The sequence below is a fragment of the Harpia harpyja genome, chromosome 1 (genome assembly GCF_026419915.1).
Source record: "Harpia harpyja isolate bHarHar1 chromosome 1, bHarHar1 primary haplotype, whole genome shotgun sequence".
Taxonomy (NCBI): Eukaryota; Metazoa; Chordata; class Aves; order Accipitriformes; family Accipitridae; genus Harpia; species Harpia harpyja.
This window is the reverse complement of record NC_068940.1, coordinates 97,011,078-97,033,827: the sequence shown is the minus strand read 5'-3', so window position 1 is coordinate 97,033,827 and position 22,750 is coordinate 97,011,078. Positions and strand designations below refer to the sequence as shown.

At 41.6% G+C, this 22,750-nt stretch overlaps 1 protein-coding gene across 1 annotated transcript in view; it reads right to left on the bottom strand.

The window, feature by feature from the left end:
* Positions 1-22,750, bottom strand: part of ADARB2 (adenosine deaminase RNA specific B2 (inactive)) — a 327,010-nt gene that overhangs the window by 57,921 nt on the left and 246,339 nt on the right. The window contains exon 4 of the mRNA XM_052806329.1: positions 6,599-6,713. Within this exon, the coding sequence (XP_052662289.1) occupies positions 6,599-6,713 (115 nt within the window). The remainder of the gene's footprint in view (positions 1-6,598; positions 6,714-22,750) is intronic.

Below are 22,750 nucleotides of genomic sequence, written 5' to 3'. Positions count from 1 at the left end.
AAAAAGCTCAGTGTCTGAGAAGAGCTAGCTGCTCTGAAAAGGAAACCAGAACAACCAGCGTGCACAGCAGGGAAGAAGATGTTTGCTGCTGGAGCTGCCCCGAAGGCACCAGTAAGATGTGCTGGAGACACCTACAGCTTGTGCAGCAGGTGGAAAATGGGGGCTCAATTCCCTTCCCAGGTTAGGTCATTCTCCCATGGGAGTGCCTAAAACTGCTGATATGAGAGGGGTGTTTTCCCCTCTTCTTGCTGAACGTGTGCTACCAAACAACTATGAGGACAGAGTTGGGGTGCTCACCTCCAAACGTGAAGCCCTAGTTCTGTACTTACTCCCAGCTGGTGCATGCATTTTATCATCTTGTTTCATGTAAAATATATAATCCAGCCTGGAGAGATGACCTTGAACTTGTTTTTCCCCACTCTTTGCAAGGCGACAGGGCTGTGTCCCATCTCATATTTTCAGTTTCTAAGTAATGTATCTTCAACTATTTTCTGTTCCTTAGCACTGATTTAACAGAAAAGATGAAGAAACACCCGAAGTTGCTCTTGTAGGGGGAGTACTTGCAGTGGCATGCCTAAGCCCTTATTTTAAAAGAAGTGATGAACCTGGTGGAGCCACAGTTTTAACTGCAAAACCTCAAACATCCTTTGAGCTGGAATTTGGAAACCTAAATCTGTTGGGCTGCAGGAATCCTAGTCTGCCCATTATAGGTCTACATTACAAAATCCAGGAATAGAGTTTCAGCTGTGGAAAAGGGATGCTGTTATGGAGTTCAAAATTATTTAGAGCAAATCTGAAGACTATTGGTTTAAGGTTTATAACCAGAGGAAAACAGATTTCTGAGAAAGAGTGACATATATGGTTTCTAACTACTTATCTATTTACCTATTTTAAAATATTTTGAGCAAACCTGTCAACTGGTGTTGATGTGTCAACCTGGGCACATGTAAGAAGTGGATAATGTTTCCAAGAATGTCAAATTACTTTGGTGAAGGTGAAGAAACTTCATGAGATTTTCAAAAGCATGTCAGCAGTTTGGGCACCCAATTTTGATTCGGGAATTTTAGTGTCATTGAAACACTGAGTCTCACTGGGATCAGGCTTTTAGCATCCATCTAACTCTGCAAATGGGACATGAGAGCCTAAATTACTCTCGTGACTCTATTCTTGAAGGGATGTGCCCTGGGCACTAATCTGTAAATTATTCACAGTTCCTCTAACTGGTTTGGCTACTTGAATCCAATCTGGGATGGAGCAGACTGACACTCTACATAGGGCCTAAATTTTCTACTGTATTTTACTACTTTATAACTTTCCTATTTAAACTAAGGATCAGAAAACAATTGGCCATCAATATTCCTGATTGTACTTAGATGTCAGGCTTTATGAGTCTTAATATGACTGTAAAGATCCATGGAGACGTATTGTCAACTTTACTTTTTTCTGTTATTCCACTTAGCAATGATTAAGATCCATTCCATGAGATACAGATGATAATTTCCCATCTTTTAGCACAGCATGAAATTGCTATTTAGGGCTCTTTTGTCCAGTTCATCTTTATTTCATACAAGATGACTGAGAAGACCTCCTAGTTTGCTTTTAACATCAAAATGATTGTCAGCTTAAAAAAAAAAAAGATAGAAGAGAGAAAATTGAAGTGAGAAATCAACTCATAACCTTTTTCTATGAATGCCACGCTCCTGTGAAAAGGACTGAACTTTCTTAATGCTTCATTTTTAACAGAAAGCATGACAAAAAGTTCCTATCAGTATTTAAACTGCTAAGATTTGTCAAACACGAATGGGAAAATAGTGTTTAAATAGCAGTCTCATTTTGTCCATAATGATTATGGGAGGGGTTTTCTGCAAAGAGGACTTGGCAATAATAGATCACCTTTGCACTGAGTGACAGGAATTCTTTACTGCGGCCAGTGATTTCAGGTAGAGCACAAACGTATGCCCGTATCTGGTCAGAGCTGGCAAAGGCAAACTCTGTCTGTGGTGTAAATAAACAGCGTGAATGCCGCCAGCCTTTAAATCGCAGCACTTGGTGTGCAGCTCCCACCTCCAGCTCCCACCTCGCGTGGCCCTGCCCTGCCCGGGGGCTTCCTATCGCCCAGCTCCGGGGGGCAGGCAGCAATGTGTGCGCTCTCTCCTCCATCACCCGTGCATGGGTAAAGCCAGCTGCCCTGCCCGGTGACCTGTGGTGGGACCATGCGCTTCGCCAAGCCCTGCAAGAGCTGCTTTCTCAGCAGCCACTCCTTGGCCTCCTGTCATCTGATAATCTGTGACTCCGTGCATTGGGGTGAAGGTACGTGAGAGTGTTGTGGTTTCACACTTGTTGCCCTGTGTTAGAAAATATTAGCTTGCTTGCCCTTGATTTTTTCCAACTGTATCAACTGGCCTAATAATAATAATAGTAATAATAATAAAAAATTATTTCTCCCTGAATTTTTTTCAATAAAAAGGTACAGCAGACAAGTGGGTCAAAATAAGATGTCCAAATTGCCCCTGAGAGACAGTCACACAGGAAGAGTGGGAGCTGGTAGGTTACCTTAATCTGTGACAGCAAGAAAGAGTATGTCCAGCTATTGTTGTTGCGCACCCTGAAATGAAATATTGATTGATCCTGGCCAACAGCCAAACACCCACCCAGCCTCTTGCTCACTCCCCTCTCCTATGCGATTGAGAGAAAATAGAAGGAAGGCAAGAAGACTCATGGATTGAGATAATGATATTTCATGGTTGCCTGGCAAGACAAATGCCATAAAACCAAATGTCTCCCCCTTCTCTTTCTTTCCCCAAACTTTTATTGCTAAGCACAATGTGATAGGGCATGGAATATCCCCTTCATCAGCTGGGGACAGCTGTCCTGGCTATGTCCCCTCCCAGCCTCTTGCCCACCCCCAGCCTACTTGCTGGGGATGGGGATGGTGATGGGAGAGAGAAAGTCTTGACACTTTGCAAGCACTGTCCAGCAATAGCCAAAACATTAGTGTTATCAACTGTGTTTTATCCACAAATGCAAAATACTATGAGGAAAGTTAACTCCATGCATCACATGCCTGGATATGCGTGTTCTGAGGTGATGGTTTGTGTTTGACATGATATCTGGACTGTCTCTTCCACAGGTGAACTGATGTTTTTAATTGACTATACGTGAACCCATCATATCTTCAGAGAAGTCAGGAGAACTACTGTGGACAGTCAGTATGCGATAAAACTTAGGTCCTCATATTAATACTATGCTATAATAACAAGTATACTTATTGTTCTACTTGAAGATATCCTGTGGGAATATGGCTTGCTACACATGGAAGATTTGAATGCAATGTATTACCCGTTAAACAGTTTTTCCTAGAGTCAATCAAACAATTTTTGATAGAACAATCTTCTCTGAATGTGTTTCAAAAAAATTAGAATGTGTTAGAGGATGGGCAGATTTCAAATACATTATAACTGCAGAACTGTTAAATAATTTACTTCAACTGTTCCGTCTTTTGAAACATTTAGTTCAAGATCTGTTATGCTAGTTTTTTAATTATTATGATATTCAATTATTATATTACATCAGATAACAACATATCAGCTGGTATCTAGTCTGATAATTTGCTCATACCTAGGCAGGTGTTTTCAAGGTTCTCTTGATGTCTACTAATCAAATATTTTGAAAACTTACTTTCACAAAAGTGCATCGAGTTTTTAACTTTTCATCACAATTCAGAGCAAAGCATATCTAAATACATTGGACTGCCTGTTTTTCTGACTAGCAATTTATTACTGCGGAACATTCACAGTCAGTCAATAACATCATTTTCTACAGTTTTTTCTTTCTCATACTTTGGAATTTGCCCTGGGTGCTACAGCATAAGTCAATTACAGTGCACAAATGTAACTCTCTTTGGTTTCCCTGGGAAACTGAAATGGCAGAAAAAAATGTCAGAGTTCAGGAAAAGAAAACTAATCTAGCACACTTCTGTTTCGCCTGTAGAGATTTTGTATTATCTTAACAGCAGTTATCACAGAATCACATTGCGCTTTTTACCAGCTTTGTCTGAAAACTGTACAAGCACAGATAAATCTGTTTCTAGTCAGGATGACATTAAATTGAAATGAAGGTAAAAACAAATTAATTTTTGTCTGTTATGGGTGCGTATGGTACCAAATGCAACAAGACATTACCAGATTTGTTTTTGTTGATGTCATTAGTAAACTGTTTGCAGAGATCTAAGGGTTTTTCTGCCAAATTCTATGTTAAAAACACAGGAAATTGGTACTTATTTGAGTGTTTGATGTGGAAAACCTCTCTGTGCCATCTCTGAACAGAGTGTGTCAAGGTCCTTGCTACCTCTGGGAATGATGGTGGGGAACAGACCACAAATCTACAACTTTAGTACAGAAAATAATGACACAAATGGCAAATGATTCGTCTTGCCACGGTTGGCAGACATTCTTGTGCTGGAAAGAACTCAAATCTTCCTGGAAAATGTACCAAGGTAAGGCTATTTCTAGCTTTTCATCCTCTGTGAATCACTTAATATCTGTGCGTTTCTTTTCTAGGGTCCACAAAAACAGTAAGATATTGACAAATTGGATGGCTGACAGATTGAAGGAATTCATAAAAGGGAATTCAGAATTAAAAAAGAAGCCTTGAGGGAAATAGTTTGTGAATATAAGTAAAATTATACTCTGTCTTAATGCTGACTAAGATGAAATATGAAATACAAATGTGTAAAATCCCACTAAGGTCATGGGACTCGTAAAAAAACCCATCAGGAGGACACTTTCACCCCTTCCCCAAAGAAGAGACACAGACAGCCCCAGCTGCCCAGCAAGGCTAGCAGGGATCTGGATGTGCTTCTTCCCTCCCCTAGCACTGCATGCACTCAGCAGCCGCAATTTTGAAAGTTATGACTCCTTTAGGTGACTTCTCTTCCTGTATGGTGTGGGGTTTTAAACTGCTGCTTTGGTCATACAGCAATGAGGCTGCATTCGTTCCATCATGGTTTTTAAAGCAGGTCTAGGCCTGGGCTAAAGAATGCAGAAGTAGTACCTTGGCAAGGTAGAATGGAATGAAATTTTTACAGGCAAAATACACACACAATGTAAGAAAACTGAACAGGGGCACTAAGCTGCGTACAGCCTCCCCTCAACAAGTGATTAAAGTAACAATTCTTGGCTCCTGTAACTTAGCTTCTTATAAAAGGCATATTTAAATGTTCTTCCTTGTGGTCCAGCTTTGAAAGCACTCCTCTAAATAAATTACAACACTTTTTTTAAATCTGATGAGTCCCACAGTCAAGAAATCTGACTATGACAAGGCAGCTGGTGTGCTGGTGCGTCTTTCACATCCCAAAGTCAATCACAATCTCCCTTTTATTTTTCTTGGTACTAAATATGTCTCCTGTGGTCCATAGGACTTATAAACCATGTTTTGTGTTTGTACAACACTCTGTGCAGCACTTAAAAAATGGAAGACTCATCCATTATTCCAGATCCTAAAGTAATATAAAAAATAACTACCCAAACCAGATTAAGCAAAATGATAACAAATTTAGCTGAGGAGGAGTTCAGTTTCAACCAGAGGTCTAAAAGACTTTTAGGTCAACTTCTCTACTTCTAGTTTCAGGAGAGAATTTCTCCCTCTTTTCACATCAGAAAGGAGGAGAATAAGTTACTCTGCACAGAACTCTTAGCTGTATTTAGGTTCTGTGGTTGGAAAAGATCCAGCAGATAATCCTGTCTCCATCCTGCTGCCTTGCAATATTCACAACTGTCCCTATTGAATCTAGCTAATGTAATTGTTGAAAGGAAGGAGTAAAACAAGCCTGGATGAATTATACATGCCTTTGCCCTCTGAGCTTATCTTCTCATTTCTAAACTCAATCCACTGCTCCACATGTCTAAGTGAGAATGAAGTTTATGGCAGCATCTCCACTGCTGACATTCTCATAAATACTGAGGTGCCGCAGCTGAGGTACGCTCACAAAGACAGACAGACCATCTATGCAACAGTTTCATCAAAGGGCTAAAGATTTCTATATAGTATGTGTCCATCAGTTAACTCTTAATAGGAGTGAATATCAAAGTTAGGCCCTGATGATAAGTATAAGTATTTCCTACAGTTAGAGCAAAGCAGAATTAAAACGACATGTGCTCTGGGTCTGTTTCTTTTGACTGGAAAGGAAATGGGCTGAGATTTGCTTTTGTTGTCAGTCTGAAACAAGGTTTATGGTAGCCTTGTACAACAAGAACTTGGTGTTTCCAGATCTAAAAAAGCAATTAATGGATAATACAACTTTTTATTGATAACTAACCCCCCCCCATCTATTAGGAAACGCAAAATCAGACAGGTCTGCATTTTGTCCTGTAAACAAAGCAATGTAGGGACATATTTATGAATAAATCTTTACCTCTGTTGCCAATATTTTTTGTGTGAACTTACTTGAGATGTAAATATTTAATGCTTCTTTTCTCTGCATTACTATTTATTTTTCTGTGTGGGAGTAAAGGCATCCTTCAATACTGTGGACCAGGTAAATAATGTATTACTTAGTCATGAAAAATGCCAGAGGAAAATAAATGAGAGGATATCTTACCTTTGGTCATCACAATGCCTGCAAGAGTTTTGTGGCGTGCATGCATGGAAGTGAAATTGTCTGTCAGCTCCCGGAACTTCTGTGCAACCATTTGGTATATGGAGTCGGCAAAATCCTGAAAGACACAGTCAGAAAGAATTTTTTCACTTCTTTGATTGAGGAGCCTGGGCATTTCTGCAGATTAGTCACCTGCTGTCAACTGCTGAGAGGTTCCTTTTAGAATTAGACACCACCTACCCAAGCAAAGATGAAAGGAGTATCTCTCTGTCAACTACCCACATCACCCTCAGAAAAGGCCAAATTAACTGAATTAAAGCTAGAGACCCATATTGACTAGGATTAGTGGTAAAGGGAGAAGATTTCAAGGTTGACTTTTTTTCAGCCTCCTAGACGTTGGTCCAGGATCAGTTCACAGGAAATTTGTTGGTCCTTAATGGATTTTATTGTAGTGAGCTGAAGAGGCGGACGTGTGTCCCACCAAACCACTTATTTCCATGAGCCCACTGAAAATTTCCATTAGCCCACTGAAGCCCGAGAGCTGAGCTGAGGTCTGGGTTATAGGTAAGGACCATCTGTTTCTGCATTCAAGGTGAGTTTTTAATGACTCACAGCTACTGAGGTAAAACAATCAGCTCAGGAATCTGGGCTATGTTTAATGCTGTCAGAGGAGTACCATGGTCTGTCTTGCGTCCAGCTTGACAGCCACTGGGAGGAAGGGAAGGGGAACCTCTGCTTGCACATCCTACTGAAGGTGTTGCTTGTGTGAGTTCATTGGTGTGCAGCAGTGCTGAGGGACTGGTTTGCCAGGTCTCCTCCTGAGCATGTCAGCTTTGTTGAAAGGTCAAATTTTCCCATGGACTGGGCTCTAGAGATTGTGTGGTCTGAACCCTCAGGTCTGAGTGAGTCCAGTCACCAGGGAGAGCCTTGGGAAGCTGGTTACTGAAGCCAAGCAGGGTAAAAGGTCTAAAAAGTGAATTCTGCAGACTGCATATGGCTGAATGTGAACTGAAACCAGCTCTGGTGCTCCTGAGAACGCCACTACTTGGACCGTTTCCCTGCTGCAGCGTTTAGTATCTTTTCATTTACTTAATCTCTGCACTTTGTTTGGCACAGAGCCTTTCAAGCATACATTAGAGATAAGTCAGAGGAACACTGTTTGTGAGCATGAGTTGTTCTTAAAGTGCTTTGCAAGTCTGAACATAAAAAAGTAAGATCCAAAGGATTTTTTTTTTTTCCTGAGCCATATGATTTCTTGTGGGAAACCAAGCTGTACCTACAAATCCTTCCAGGAGCAGTTCCTGGGGGCTGGACCTTACTCTGGGTTGCTGACAGAAGACCTCCTGGCATGCTGTAATCTGGTTAGCACCCAGTGCTCACATCTTTATTAGCAAAAGTGGCTCGACCAAACAACAATTCCAGTTTTTCTCTTGCTGTTGGGCTAAGCTACCTGGGGGAAGGTCCCGGTAAAACAGGCCCCCTTGAATTCACCTGGTTTCTTTAAGTGGGTTCATGGCACACATGGAGGAGACGCTGAGTCTGATACTCAGCCTCACTCACCCTGAAAGATCCACAGCCATGCAGGAGTAAGGAAATGTATTTAAGAAGATCACATCCATTCTTTTTCTCCCAAAACTGTTAATGGTGATGAAAACATGTTGGCGAAAACACAGTACTTTTAATTGGGAGAACACACAGCTATTTTTCAGAGGAAAGTAGATTCTAATTCACAAATATTATCAGTAATACTACTGCCACTGAGAGCCTCTACAGGCTGTATACCATATGTTTCTACAGTTTGTTGCAAAAGTCAGCTTAATTTTTAAACATTATTATAGCAAATATAAAAAATCTAATTAAATAAAACACAACAACAATTAGGCAACCCCCTTTTCATAAAACCTGGAATATTTTTTCCATGTACAATGCTTGTAAGTGATTGCAATATGCTCAAATACATGGAGGATAGGCTTTCTCTGAAACAATAATTTTTCTTTGTTTTGCTAAATGCAGCTTTCCAAGGTATTGCTCTGGGAACAAACCATTTGCCCAAAAAGACAGTTTAATATAACATGAAATAAAATATGCTGGCTTGTTGCAAAAGAAGGAAAGAAGCATATAAACCCTTTCTGGAAGATGCATGCAAAATTCTACACTAGAATTAAATGAAAACTAAGAAAAATTATCAAGAACAGTTTGACAGTTTCTAAATGGAATTTCAATTTGACCGCATTTATAACTCTTCTAATCTAATTGTCCACAACCACCATGTGAGCAAGGTTTTGCTCATACAGTGCCTCTGAAGGATGAATTTTGGGTCAATTCTCATTTGTCAAGCATCAAGGCACCCTTGTGATATAAATGCAATTATAGTTGCTTTACAGATGAATGACTGAAGGCACTAAAAGGGTGAGGGACTGGTCCAGGGGAATAGCATGGAGCTGGGCACAGCCAGGTGTTCTGATTTCCTGATGCTCTGGTTAAGTGCTCAGCGCTGGAACACTGCCTGTCTTTCATAATATGAAAGTTTGTTTCTAAACTTGTTTTCCCTACTGAAGAGTGACTTCATCCATAACAGAAAACTAAAGAGTATTTGCAGGACTGATATAACTGGGCCCCATATGGTGGACTGAAAATCTGATCAGCTTTATTTAGACTAGAAAGAAAGCAAAAAAAAAAGAGTATCTTAATAAAACTATCTACACCATCATTTAAAAAAGGAATCAAATCATAAATTTCATCTCCTGCAGTACTGCAGTCTAATCTGTGCCTGCATTTCTAGCGTACCCTCCAAATCTGCATCCCAGGGCATTTTGCGCTCATTAAGAGTTAATTAGCTTAGAGGCACATACAATTCCTAAAAGAATCATTTAAAAAATGCTAAATAGAACAAATAACTTCTAACTTTGGATTTAGAAATCCCCACAGTCAGAGCTTTCTTTACTTCATTTGGCAGTAGGTTCCAAAGCCAGAGAGCAAAGAGACTCACTAAAGGCAAAATAACGACATGACTTCAGATAACATTTAGGGATGATAAGGAATTCGGCATTTGCTGATCTCAAGGAGTGACCTGGGACATTAAAGAATAGCAAATCCATTAAATGTGAAGCCTCTTAGCTAAAATAAGTCAGGCAAGTATTTTTGGTCTTGAATCCATTGCCTGAAAGGATGCCATTGAAATTAATAGAAGCAGAGGAGTGGCATACATGAATACATGTAGGATGCAGGAAAAACAGCCAGAAACATAGGGTCTAAGCTGAGAGGTCATTTACAGGCTGTGATATTGCCCCAACTTTCCAAATGGATACTCCAAAGTACAATGGAAAGGAGGAAAGGGAGCAGTCTATTTTTGCAGATGGTGAAAAATAAGAAGTCAATACATGCACAGCTCAGCCCTGCAATGAATTTGATACGCTGAGGATTTGCATGTAATGCAGCATAATTGCAGGGCCTTGAATAATCTGTCCCTGAAAGCTGGCTCAGTGGCAGAGCTGGGTATGGGGTTAGTTGCCTCATCTATACCCATAAGTTACAAGAGGTGCAGAGTGTTGCCTTCCTCTCTAACACATACCAGAGCAGCTATTTGGCCTGATTCATTCATGTGTGCTGAAATCATTGACAGCGTTTCTGCCTATATTGAGTCTTTAGACTGGATTTCAATGTTTTTACAGAGACAAAACTGGTTACAAATATACCTAATGCATACTGGACTGAGACGGTGGAGATAAGAGTTGGTACATTTACCCCTGCTCTGTTTAGAACCATAAATTTCATTCCAGAGATTTTCTTGCTTTACTATTAAACAATAATCCTAGGATACTAAAAGATACATATCCAGATGATCATTCCTGATGGGATATAAACCAGAAAAATTCAACTACTGATGGCCACTGTGAGCCTGGTTGAACTTTTGGGATACAGGCTAGACTATGTTATCTGCCATCAGAAATAACTTAAAAACCATACACAAAAGAAAGCATTCTTTTGTTATTCTCTATTATCAACACAATCTCAGAGAAAAGTTGTGTTTGGTGATATCACAGTTCCTACTGCCAGATATGAGTGAAAATAAAAGTCTCCATCTGGAGTAAATACAACAGCCAGATACATCTTGGCAGCTTCTGAATGAATATCAGGTTGGTAGTAGAAAAAGGGAAAATTTCAGAAGATGGGGGAAAAAGAAGAGTAGAAACTTTCTTTGTGAAAGAAAAATTCAGTGCAATTAATACAGGTGCATGCAATTGCACTGATCACGTAATGGCAGAGAAATGGCAGCTTGGGGCAGGGGGGCCAGGGCAGGAGAAAATAAAAAGATACAGACAGTCAGAACTCTGAAAATTTTTACCAAGACACACAGGAGAATAAGTGCTCAAATACCACTTGAGTGCTGGACCTAGGGCTGGCTTATGTTTGGGTCTTAAATCTCCTTGGAAAACGGGTCTGATGCAAAATGCCACTGAAGCCAGTGGAAGTATGCCTGACTGAAAGATGCTCCAGTTAAGGCTCAACCAGCAAGGATGGGAGTTCAAGCATGCCCATGCCCTGGCCAGGCAGGGTGAGCTCGACCATGCCAGCTTTGCCTGCATATTGGAAAGAAAAAACATGACTCTGGGGAAGAACTGACCTTCCAGGTGCTGAGTTTCTTTCAAATCCCCTGCTTTCGTTCGCCTGCTATCAAAATCTTAGCTTTCACTGGTCTCACTTAGATGTTTCTGTAGAAACAATATTTGTCTCACAGGCAATTTCTTTGGGATCAAAACTTTGCTCAGTCTTACTAATACAGTGAGTGGTACGAGTAAGGCAAACAAGACTGTTAGACCCACACCGAGGGGCAAATCTCAGTTCCACTCAAACCATGCACATTGCCTAAATGCTTACTGTCACTGGTAGAAGCAACAGTTACTTGTTCAGCTGCCTGGCAGAAGAAAGAAAACAGATAACATTAAACTTTCCATTGTGAAAAAAGACTGAGATCCTGCAGTACTTAATAAGCTATATTTTAACACATACAAGGAGGCTGGAAAAATGAAAAATAGATGTCATTACGACTAAAACTGCACTGTGTTGTCTGAAGTATTCATCTGTCCTTGATTACTATATCAAATTACTTGTGTTCTTCACAAAGGAAAATCAAAATTTAGATCATACCACTACATAACCAAAAACTTTTAGTCATTTCTTAGGACTAATATTTCAAATGGTATAAATAATTAAATGTATTCAAGTTTGCAATGGGAGTCTTCAGGGTAAAACTGACATTCAACAGGAGTAGTAAGGATATTAAAATCAATAGATTATAAAGAAGAAAGCCTTTAGTAAACATTTTCTATTGAAATCCTGTCTTAGGGTTTATAGGGTTGAAATACCAAAAAGGTTAGATTTGCATATGGATGGGAAGAAATATTCTCCTATACAGATATCACCAAGGGTGCTGTTTCTCCTGTCTACCAAGTACTTTATTTTCCAGAAAATTACTGACCTTTGGGGGGTAAATGTTGAACACTATGAAAGGGGACAGGGTTGAATTAAGTTCACAACTTCCTTCACAGATAAAAGGAGATGGACACCTCATTCTTTTTTACTGGCTGAGGGGGAAACAGGCACTTGTTGACAGTGGGAGTTTGTATTTTTTCCTGTGGGGAAATCTCACTGTCTAAATGGGAGGGGAGGAAAATACAGCACAAAGAATATCAATCCTGAAGCGCTGCTCCTGGTCAGGGTGTGTAGCAAATTCCTACACAACACACTTTTTCCCAGGCTTGTAAATATGTTTGCTGTAGCTAGTTGGAGATTCATCGCTCAGTGATTGTACCCCCGAGCCAATGAATTAGTCAGGCTCTTCCCAGGTACTACATCATCTTCAAGATGCAGCCTGGAGAAGAGAAATAGCCGAGGGTCGTGGGCTGCCCTTCACCATCAGTCTTCTAGCACCAATTTAACGCCAGGAGCTCCCCCAGCATGGTGGAAAGGGCTGAACGAGGACCTAGAGGAACGGACAGGCCGGGTGACCTGTGCAAGGGAGGAGGGCAGCGGGTCACAGGCAGTGGGTTGCAGGCTGGGTTCATTCCTTGCCCTGCTTCCTGGGACCCTTAGTGCAAACCACTTGCTTTGCCATGAGTCCCACTTCTCCAGAGGTAAAAGGGGACGATTTTTACCCACCTCGCAAGGGAACTGTGAGGCAAATGGCACTGATGGTGGTGATAGTCTCCAAGAAGGGTCATGCAAGGACTTCTGCAGCCACACTGGAGGCTGCAGTCCACAGCCCCTCATAACTCAGCCTTCCTTCAACGTGCACAGGCATTTACAGAGTATTACTCAAAGAACAAGGCACTGCCAGGGAATTCATTGTGGTTCTTTCCTTGAGATGTGCAGTAATTATTTCTCTCTGATCGTAACTCCTACAGTATTGATCATTATGTCTGGTTTTGGCTTATCCCTCAGGGCCGGCGTATATGGGCTTTGTTTTATCTTAGATGGACGTGGTTTTATTTTGTCTGGCTATATGTTTTCATTTCAGCTGACCGTGTTCGTATATCCTGTGTACATCCTGATTCAGAGAGGTCTTCTCATTCATGCTTCTCAGAGGGGATTGGGCATGTGCTGCACAGGCAGCAGCTCGGTGCACATTCCCACATTGAGCTTCTAATGAAAACTCCAATAACACACTTCTGACACTGAATATCCTCACGTTTTTTTAATCAAGATTGATGGGGAAGATCAACCGCTCCTATTGATTCAGTCAAAAGAATCAGTTTCACCAACCCCCCAATCTGTTCATAGTCCTATTACAAATGTTTTAGCTACATATGATGTTGAGCTACCACAATGAATTCCTTATTTCTGTAATCATCTAATGTCCCAACTTTGCTCTGCATTCATGAAGGCTCCTCAGTGTCTCGGCTGACCTCAGCTGACTTGGCCAACTCATCCAGACTGTGCAGTGGGCTCCTGGGCTCAGAGCGATTATTTGCTAGCTATTTCCCTCTCTTCCCCTCACCCTGGCTGGAGGCTGATTGCTCTGCTAATTTCCCAGGCCCCACAAAACATATTTGCCTCCACACCATTGCTTATATCATTAGTGATCATTTACTAAATATCAGCACTGTGCTGGCTGCTGTATGAGGCAGACTTTGAGGATAGTCCCTGTGTGGCAGACAGAAGAATGACAAAATACCCCAAAAGACCCCAGAATGGGAGTCAGAATAGAAAATTCCTTCTCCCACCCATTTGTTTTTTGGGTTTCCCAGTAAACCTAAGGCTTTATGAAAATGATAGCCACCACCCGTGCTGGGACTGGGAGGATACAGCATGCACGGAGGAATTAAGATGAGACAAAGGTGGAATGGGAGGGTTAGTTAAGGTCCATCCTTGGTGAATCTCAGCACCTTTATGCCTGGGAGATTTCCCAGTGGCTTCTTTAGGTTTTAAATTTGACCTTGTTCTAATGAATGCGAGGTTGGCTAAAAACCATTTTATCAGATTTTGATGAATTGTTTACATATCCAGCATATTCTCCAGCAATGATTAAAGGCTGCAGTAGGCTTCTCACTTGTGATGTTTCTTGAGTGGCTAAATGCAAGCTGAAAGTCCTTCACTGCATCTGAAACTTTTTTACTAGGTGTCATGGTTTAACCCTAGCTGGCAGCTAAGCCCTACGCAGCTGCTCACTCACTCCCCACTGGTGGGATGGGGGAGAGAATCAGAAGACTAAAAGTGAGAAAACTTGTGGGTTGAGATAAAGACAGTTTAACGGGCAAAGCAAAAGCCACGCATGCAAGCAAAGCAAAACAAGGAATTCATTCACTGCTTCCCATGGGCAGGCAGGTGTTCAGCCATCTCCAGGAAAGCAGGGCTCCATCACGCCTAACGGTGACTTGGGAAGACAAACGCCATCACTCCGAACGTCCCCCCTTCCTTCTTCTTCCCCCAGCTTTATATACTGAGCATGATGCCATATGGTCTGGGATATCCCTGGGGTCAGTTGGGGTCAGCTGCCCCATCTGTGTCCCCTCCCAACTCCTTGTGCCCCCCCAGCCTCCTCGCTGGTGGGGTGGGGTGAGAAGCAGAGAAGGCCTTGGCTCTGTGTAAGCACTGCTCAGCAGTAATGAAAACATCCCTGTGTTATCAACACTGTTTTCATCACAGATCCAAAGCATAGCCCCATAGTAGCTACTGTAAAGAAAATTAACTCTATCCCAGCCAAAACCAGCACACTAGGGAACACAAAAGTCTCCCAGTAAACTGTGTTTTAAATCTCTTCAGTGATACTTTCAGACATGACTGGCAAAGAGGTGCTGTGCCAATGTTCATAGAAGTTTTTCTTGAAATATTGAACTTTTTCACACAAATAACAGGTTTGAAATGGGGGACACACCAAGTTTTATTGGGGCATTTGGGGAAGGAGGGACAAATTTAGAAACTGGTAGCTATGATGTGAGTTCTGCTATAATGAAAAAGCTTCTGAATTTGTGCATAAGTACTACTATGTGATCCTGTAACTGAGATTAATCCATGTTAAATAACTCAAAAGAAATTTGTAGCAACAGTAGGAAGTACAAAGATCAAATAGGAATTTATTCTAGAGGCTCAGTGAAAAAAATTGGTCTGTTTTCACAATATATCCCTTCACTACAGGGAATCAATCAAACTTAATATAATGTATCTTTTTATTTGTTTCAGAAACCCCTGGAGTGACTGAAAGAAAATAGAACACATAAAATAAGCATACTCTTGAAAAAGGAAATGCTGTCAAATCCAAATGCCCCAGCTCCTCTGAAAAGTACGGTTTTCTATTTAGTAGGAAAACATTTTGTATGTAGGTTTAATTAGAATCTTTAAATTCACATTAGTGTGTTAATGTTAGGATGCTAACAGATGAGCCCCTCTATTTGAGGTTGATTCATTGCTGTCTGCATTCATCTTGCTCTAAAAAGATGCTACCAATAAGTACCATTTCAATGAATTTAGAGGAAACAAGCTTTCCCACCAACAAGAACAGTTGTTCCCTAAAGGAGGCCATGCTAAGTTTCCAGCTTTGCTTCTTCTGAATACAGCTCTGCATTTATTGCTCTGGTAATGAAGAATGTCCATACCAATTTTGCAGAATCATTCTTGAAGTCAATACTGCAGCTGCTAACAAATGCCAGAAAGGAGGGGTTGGTTGTTTGCCTTTTTTCTTTTCTTTTACTGATCCTTAACCCAAAAGCCTTCTTCCTACAGAGGCACACATAAGGTTGGCTGCAAGTGCTGAATAATTCAAAACAATGAAGTAGTGTTCGCTTTGCAGCCTTGTGCCTGCTTTAGGACAAGCCTCAGGTGTCAAGCTGTTGTACACTACAAATATTAAATTAGCACGAATGGGTTTTCTTTAACTAGATAAAAGCTCTATAAAGCCATCAGTGCCTAGGAATGGCTAACTCTGTAAAAAGGCTTTTATGCTCTCTATAAAAAACTAGATTTTAGATTCATATTAGGAGCCATCTCTCTTTAATAAAATCAATGCTTTACCTGAGACATGTCCTTTCAGTTTTCTGTTTCCTCGCTTTATCTTTCTTAGGTGCATTAAAATGAATATCCTTTGGAAACTAACAGTGGCAAACCCCTCGTCACATACAATACTCTTGGCTGTTCGAGGTCCACTCTCTTCCCAAAGCCTAACCAGTTAGCAGCTCTTGGGTAAATGTTCAAAGCAGGGAGAGAACAGTGCTTGCTCAAATCCCTTGAGCATCACTTTGAAAATCTACGCCTGTGTGTTTATGGTTCTCATTAAGGGGCTGAGCTATTAAGAGCCTTCCCCATCACACATACGCTTTGTTAGATAAGGCAGGGTGCAGGCAGTGTCCAAAACAAATTTAATCTATTCTGAACTGCTGATCCCAGCAAGGCACTGCACAATTCAACTTTCTGAATCACTGCAGAGCAAGGCATATAATCCACTGTGCGGCAATTACTACACAGACATTGGAATTTTTCCTTTCTTGTTGTTAAAGATCTTGCTGTCATGTGCTGTAATGATTCTTGAAATCCAGCTTTAACCTTGCTAACAACCTTTCCCTTGGCTGGGAGGAGTGGTAAGGCAATCTACATTTCATGTTACCTCACACTTCTTGGGGCTTTTCCTCAAATGTGTAATTAGCAGGGACAGTTCTCATCATCTATGGTGGCTTTGTGCCAGGACAGGCAGAACCGTGCTTTCGACTGAATCCTGATTGCCACTCTGGCACCCAACAGAACCATTTGGGGCTACAATCAGTCCCTCCTGGACTTACTGTCCCTTACTGGACAAACACAAGTAATTAACATAACATCGCTGAAATTAAGAAAGAGCTTTACTGTATTATGTCTGCTGAGAACCTGCATCTGAACATAAAAATTCAGCATTAGTTTTAGCCCATGCTCTAAAAACCATATATCACTTCCCCATCACCCTCCCCTCCATCTCCAATCAAGAAACTCCTAACCAAGTGTCCACACCTAGAACCTGGGGATGGCCTTTTCAAACCCTGCGATAAAACCCGTTGCCTCAGCAGACCTGTCTTTGAGCAAGAGCCCAGGGAAGGACTGGACATTAGGCCAGAAGACTGTGGAGTTGCACCGCATGGGCTGTCCTCCACGGGATGACCTTCCCTTGGGACCATACACGTGAGAGGGATGGAAAGGATCTGCCCACAGATAAGTGCAATGTTACAGCTTTTACTTACAGCTCAGATTTCTTACGGCAAATAAAATCTTTAAGAAAACTTCCTCACCATGGGAAATTTGCTTTAAGTGATTTATTTCACTGTGGGTGATAAAAGAAGAGTTTCTTGGGAAGAAAAAGACAAAGAATAAATGGATAAACCCAGTAATTAAATTAAAACCTATTATTTCTATTTATTTAAGGACTTACACAAAAATCTCAAAGCAGTTCACCTACAAATTGACCAAACCCTATAAAATTCATGTCAGGTAGGTAAATATATTTATTCCTATAAAATTGATGATTAAATTGAGAGACAACCAGCTTTAATATTTTGCCTAGGTAAGTCAGTGTCAAAGACAAGGAATAGAATGTTCAATTCTTCCTTTACAGCAAAAAAAAAAAGGCATAACACAAATACGAATAAATTTCTTTTATCAGCACACCATACTTCTGGAAGGATACCTCAAAAGATCTCTAAGGTGTCTGGCATTACATGTCTGGGCTCCTGTGTACAGCCATGGGGTAAGAAAGAATCTCCCAAAATTCAGACAGCAATTCCAGAGAGAAAAGAGGAATAACCAGCTTCATACCCAGCTCTCAGAATACATAAAACTGTGTCACCAATCTGTGTTTTTAAGGTAATCGCTAGATGTTAGCTCACTTCCTAAGATGCACATAACCTAAAGGGCACTCCAGTAAATTACTCTGAGCATGTTTCTCTCTCCTGCTCTGCTCACAGGGCTCCTCAGCAAGGAGGAGCTGGCACACAAGCCTTGCTCTACCCTTTTCAGTCTACAAAACTGTCCTGCCAAAACCTGGGCAGGGGGGGTGTGGCACACAAGGGCTACTCAAAATTCTTGGACTCAAGAGCTGACTAATGTGGATAGCAAGGTAAAACATGCTGCTTGGAGCCCCTGAAAATGATAAAAGCAAAAAAGTGAAGGATTTCAGGGCTGTCTGCCATTGCACCTTTGTCTTCTTTTCTTTCTCCATCCCTTCTCCTCCCGTGATTATGTTTAACCATTTTCCCCACCTCTTCTGTTGAGTGAATCTGTGCTTAGCCTCACAGAAGTATTGTCTAGGTGGTCTGGAAACCCAGACAAACTATATTATACAAATCAAAGTCTGTCCAGTTTCTGATAACACCAAAACTAATTTATTTTTTGTTTATACTCCACTACCTTTGACAAAGCTTCCTCTAGAGATTTATATCTCCATCCTTACTGCCTTCCAACTGTTTGTCAATTTTTTTGTTTTGCAACTGACAAAAGAAAAAAAATATCTGACATCAACCTTGGAAGAGGTACTGAGCGCAGAAGTTTTTTTTTCAGACGTGATAAAATCTTGCCTAAAACCATGTCCAACCTTTTCAGTAGAAAGTCCAGATGGCTTTGCAGCCTGTACAACAGACTTTATTCACTGATGCTTCTCTAAGTGTCAGCAGGGTGTTGTCTTCCAGAACTAGTAAATGCGCAATGAAAGGCAGCTCGGAGGGGAGAAATAAACACAAACAAAAAACCCCCTCACTTAAATCCCCCGGCCTCCCCCCAAAATAAAATTAATCTGAGAATTTCTACATGCATCTGACTGAAAATTCCCGCCGGGTAGAGAAAGGCTTTGCAAACAACTGGAGGTGTAACGGATGGGGTAGCTGTTCAGGCGGCTCCAGGGTGAGCAGTGATTTACGCACTCACTGCTGACTCTAGGTCGCCCTTGCCTGCATTGCAAATATTTCAACTACAGGATCAGGACCCTTGCTGAGTCTGTGTGTAGGCTTCAAACTGCAGCATCTCATAGTGGTGTTTTCACTATGGTCAAATTAGCACCAAGAAGCATTTATGAGTCTGGCAGGCAGGCAGGGAGGGGGAGGCTCAGGGATTTGGGTTGAGTTTCTGCCCCTGTGCCTGGATCCCCTGCAGCCTCATGCCAGGCATGCTGGCCGTCAGCCCCTGCCTCAGTTTCCAATCTGTAAAATGGGAACGTGTGTGACTTCTTTGATATAGGTGAGGGTCAAAGTACTTTTTTACTTCAATTTATGGCCAAGCTTACCATGGGATTGGCACTGTCCTGCCCATCCCTCCACTCTGCATAGCAGCTAGCTTTAGACCTAGGCAATATGGGAGGACGAGCAGTAAAACAGCTCTGCTACAGCCAGCACTGGCCCTGCGGCCATGCCGAGCCCTGATAGCAGCTGGATCCTGCACTCAGCAACATGAGCATGGAGGGTGAATGCCTGGTCAAACCAGGAGAAAAACTGCCCGCTCTTGATACCACTTCTGAGTCCTCCAAGGGAATCAGGAAGAGTAAAAAGCTCCAACCAATATGAAGCTCATGTAGCTATTGTCATTTTAACCACCATCTGTGTGATATGGTGGCAGTGGTTAATACTGCAGCCACCTCATTAGTATTCCCTATACTGTTATAATTGTGTAGCCTTGCGGTTGGCAGCGCTCTTGCTCCATGTCTGTGAAGAGTTTATCCCAACATGGCATGCTCCAGGACCAGAGAGCCTCGGTACAACTGCAAGGCAAATAATAAGTGATAGCAAGTGGGGAAATTCTCAGAAGATGGGGAAAAAAAAAAAAGAAAAGAAAAAAAAAAGAGAAACCTGCTGCACACAAAGCCCTTCCAGCATGTGTCCGATTTTGTTTCTTGTTGACACACTACTCTCGTTTTGAGCTGACAGCTGTGGTCCAGCCTTTGTCAGGTAATTAATCTGGGTAGTTCATTTTCACAGGTGAGTAGCAGGTTGGCACAGTCTCCTCTAGCAGTGGTTTGTGGGTTTGCTTTTTTTTTTTCTTTTCAGAGCAGCATGGGTATGAAAGCGTGCGTGTGTGTGTGTGAATACGGGCACACAACACGCTCTTGGACCTGGCCAGCCATTTGTTCCTTCCTCACTGCAGAGTTCCACACTGCAGGTATAACTCCCTGCTTTGCAGGGTGAATGGAAGGAAACCTCAGACAGGAATCTAAAAGCATCAGACTTGCTCTCATTGATTACAACTGACAAAACATTAAAACCCCCGAGTTCCCTTGCCAAGGCTGAGCACTGCTGGTCTGACTCACACAACAACTTCTGTGTCTGTTTAGAAATGAAACTGATTTAAAAAAAGAAAAAGAGATGGGAAGAGAGAGAAAGAAAAGCCATCATAACTCTTGGCAGGGAAATGGGGGGTGATCTACTGCATTTTAACATTTGGTTAGTTGTGAAATAATGCAGTAATAATAATAATATTTTGCCCATACAGCGGTGACAGCTAAAATGAGCACATTTTCTTTTTCACGATGGAGACAGTGCTCTGCAAGGTCACCGAGCTGGGAAACGTGATTCTATGGTTCTTGTGTCAAAGTGCCAAAATATCCTTTCACTGAAGCTGTACGCCTTCAAGCCATCCCTGAGCTCCACAGAGCCACTTTCTTCTGTTTGATGGTTTCTTGCCACTTCCACATTGTGCCCCAAGATACCTATCTTGACAAATGGCTGGGTAATACATGGCTGGGCAACACAATTGTACCTCAGCGTCTCTGTCCTCCACAGCCAACACAGGCTTTCTTCATTTCTTCTTCCTTATATTCCTTCTTCCTTACATTTCTTCTTCCTTTTCCTTATAATCCAGTATGTTCTTAAAACCTTATCTGCATACCCACCCCTCTGTTTCCATGGGCAATCAAGAGATGGTTCAATTCAGATTGTGCTGTGAAAGGACGCAATGTTATGTCATACACTTTTGTCTCCTTGATTAGTAATACTAAAACGTACTGTGAGCCAAACAGTGTGGTGAGCTGTAACATCTCTCTGTCGAGGATAACAAGCTTTAGTCCCTAGGGGCAGGGTGCCCTGATGGAAAGCAGTGCAGTGATCCCTAGGCAGTTGGCTACGCCGGGAGGGGCTGTGTTAGGAGAGGTGGATTTAGGAAACTGAGCACTCTTCACCTTTTCTTGAATGTTTGGGGCTGTTATTTCTGGGTGAACATTTCAGTAGCTCCCCTCACTTTCAGTCGTCAGCCCATGAAGTCATACAGGACCCCTGAGTGATGGCTATATTCTGGCCATCTCTTCCCATAAGAGACTATTTCTGTTCCCTGACCATATGGGGAGCTCAGATCTACTGGCTCTCAGCAGCAGATTAAATCAGTTGTCTATCCCTTCAATTTCAGTGCTGTAGTAATAGTGAATAGGTACCAGTAGTAAGTGATCAGAATAAAGTGATTTCCCTACACCAGAAAATGGAATGAAATCCCCTCTCCTAAATCCCATTTAGCTCTGCATTCATTACATTGCCAGCTTTTGTAGTGAAATGTTCAGATCCTATTGAAATGTCCTAGATATTAATTTTCACTGCCAATAGCAAGAGTCCTGTGCACTTAATGTTGTCCTTGGAACACAGTAAAAATATGTTTCAGCAGCTAATGAAATTATCACAGACCCTGCGACCTGGAAAATAAACAGAATAAGGAAGTCTTACCCTTGCTGGCTAAAATGATGTGGTACAGCTGTATTTTGTCACGTACTTTATATATCTATATATGCATATGTCATGCCAAATTGTAGATTGCCATTTTATATATATTAAGGTGGTTAAGGAGGCTTTTTTTAGCTGACATTTCCAACACATCTCAACAACTGTTTTGCTAGGATTTATGCCATGTATCATGTATTTTATGGTTTCTTTAGCACATATAGGGTTTAACTGTTGGAAGGCTGACACTCGCTGGCTTCTAACAGGGATGTAGTAGTGTTACCCTTTTTTTCTCTATCCAAACTTTAACATCTCAGGCTTTACTACTTTTATTTTGTCCTCAATATTTTTGTGCAGATAGAACTAAAAATACCCGCAGAACAAACTCTTATCAAAGACGTACAAAGATGTCTTTCAAGGCAAGGATGATGGGAAATCTCTCAGGCTACAAAACTGGGAGACACTTGAGGGAACTTACTGTCATTGCAAAATGCATTGTCCTACCACAGAAAAGGACAAAACCTGGGCTTCCCTTGGGTTTTTAAGTATCAAACCTGCATAGGTAGATTGTTGGAGGTCTTTGAAGACCTCAGCCTCATTGCAGGCCCAAACTATATGTAAGGTTGTTCTTTTATGTTACGTGATGCCAAGGACGCAAGGCTCTAATGCTTTCTGGTACAGACATGACAGACCTGGTCAGAAGTTGTAACCATTTTGTTGAAGCAGCTACTGAATCCCTGTGCCTCAGTTTTTCCATCTTCATTTATCTGCCTGCAGTAGCCCAGAGATCACCCTCATGGCCTCAGTAGGTAAATCTCTGTGGCGAAGTGAAGCATTGTCATCACAGTTTTGGCATGTCAGCAACACAGGAGACCTCATCCGCATCAGAGACAAAATGAACACTTATCTCCTTTGCAGGTGAAATTCGGCTATAAAACCAGTCATTCAACATGTTCAACACCAATGGGAGATGACACTGCAAAACCACCCTTCCATCTGTGTCCCCCTGTATTTT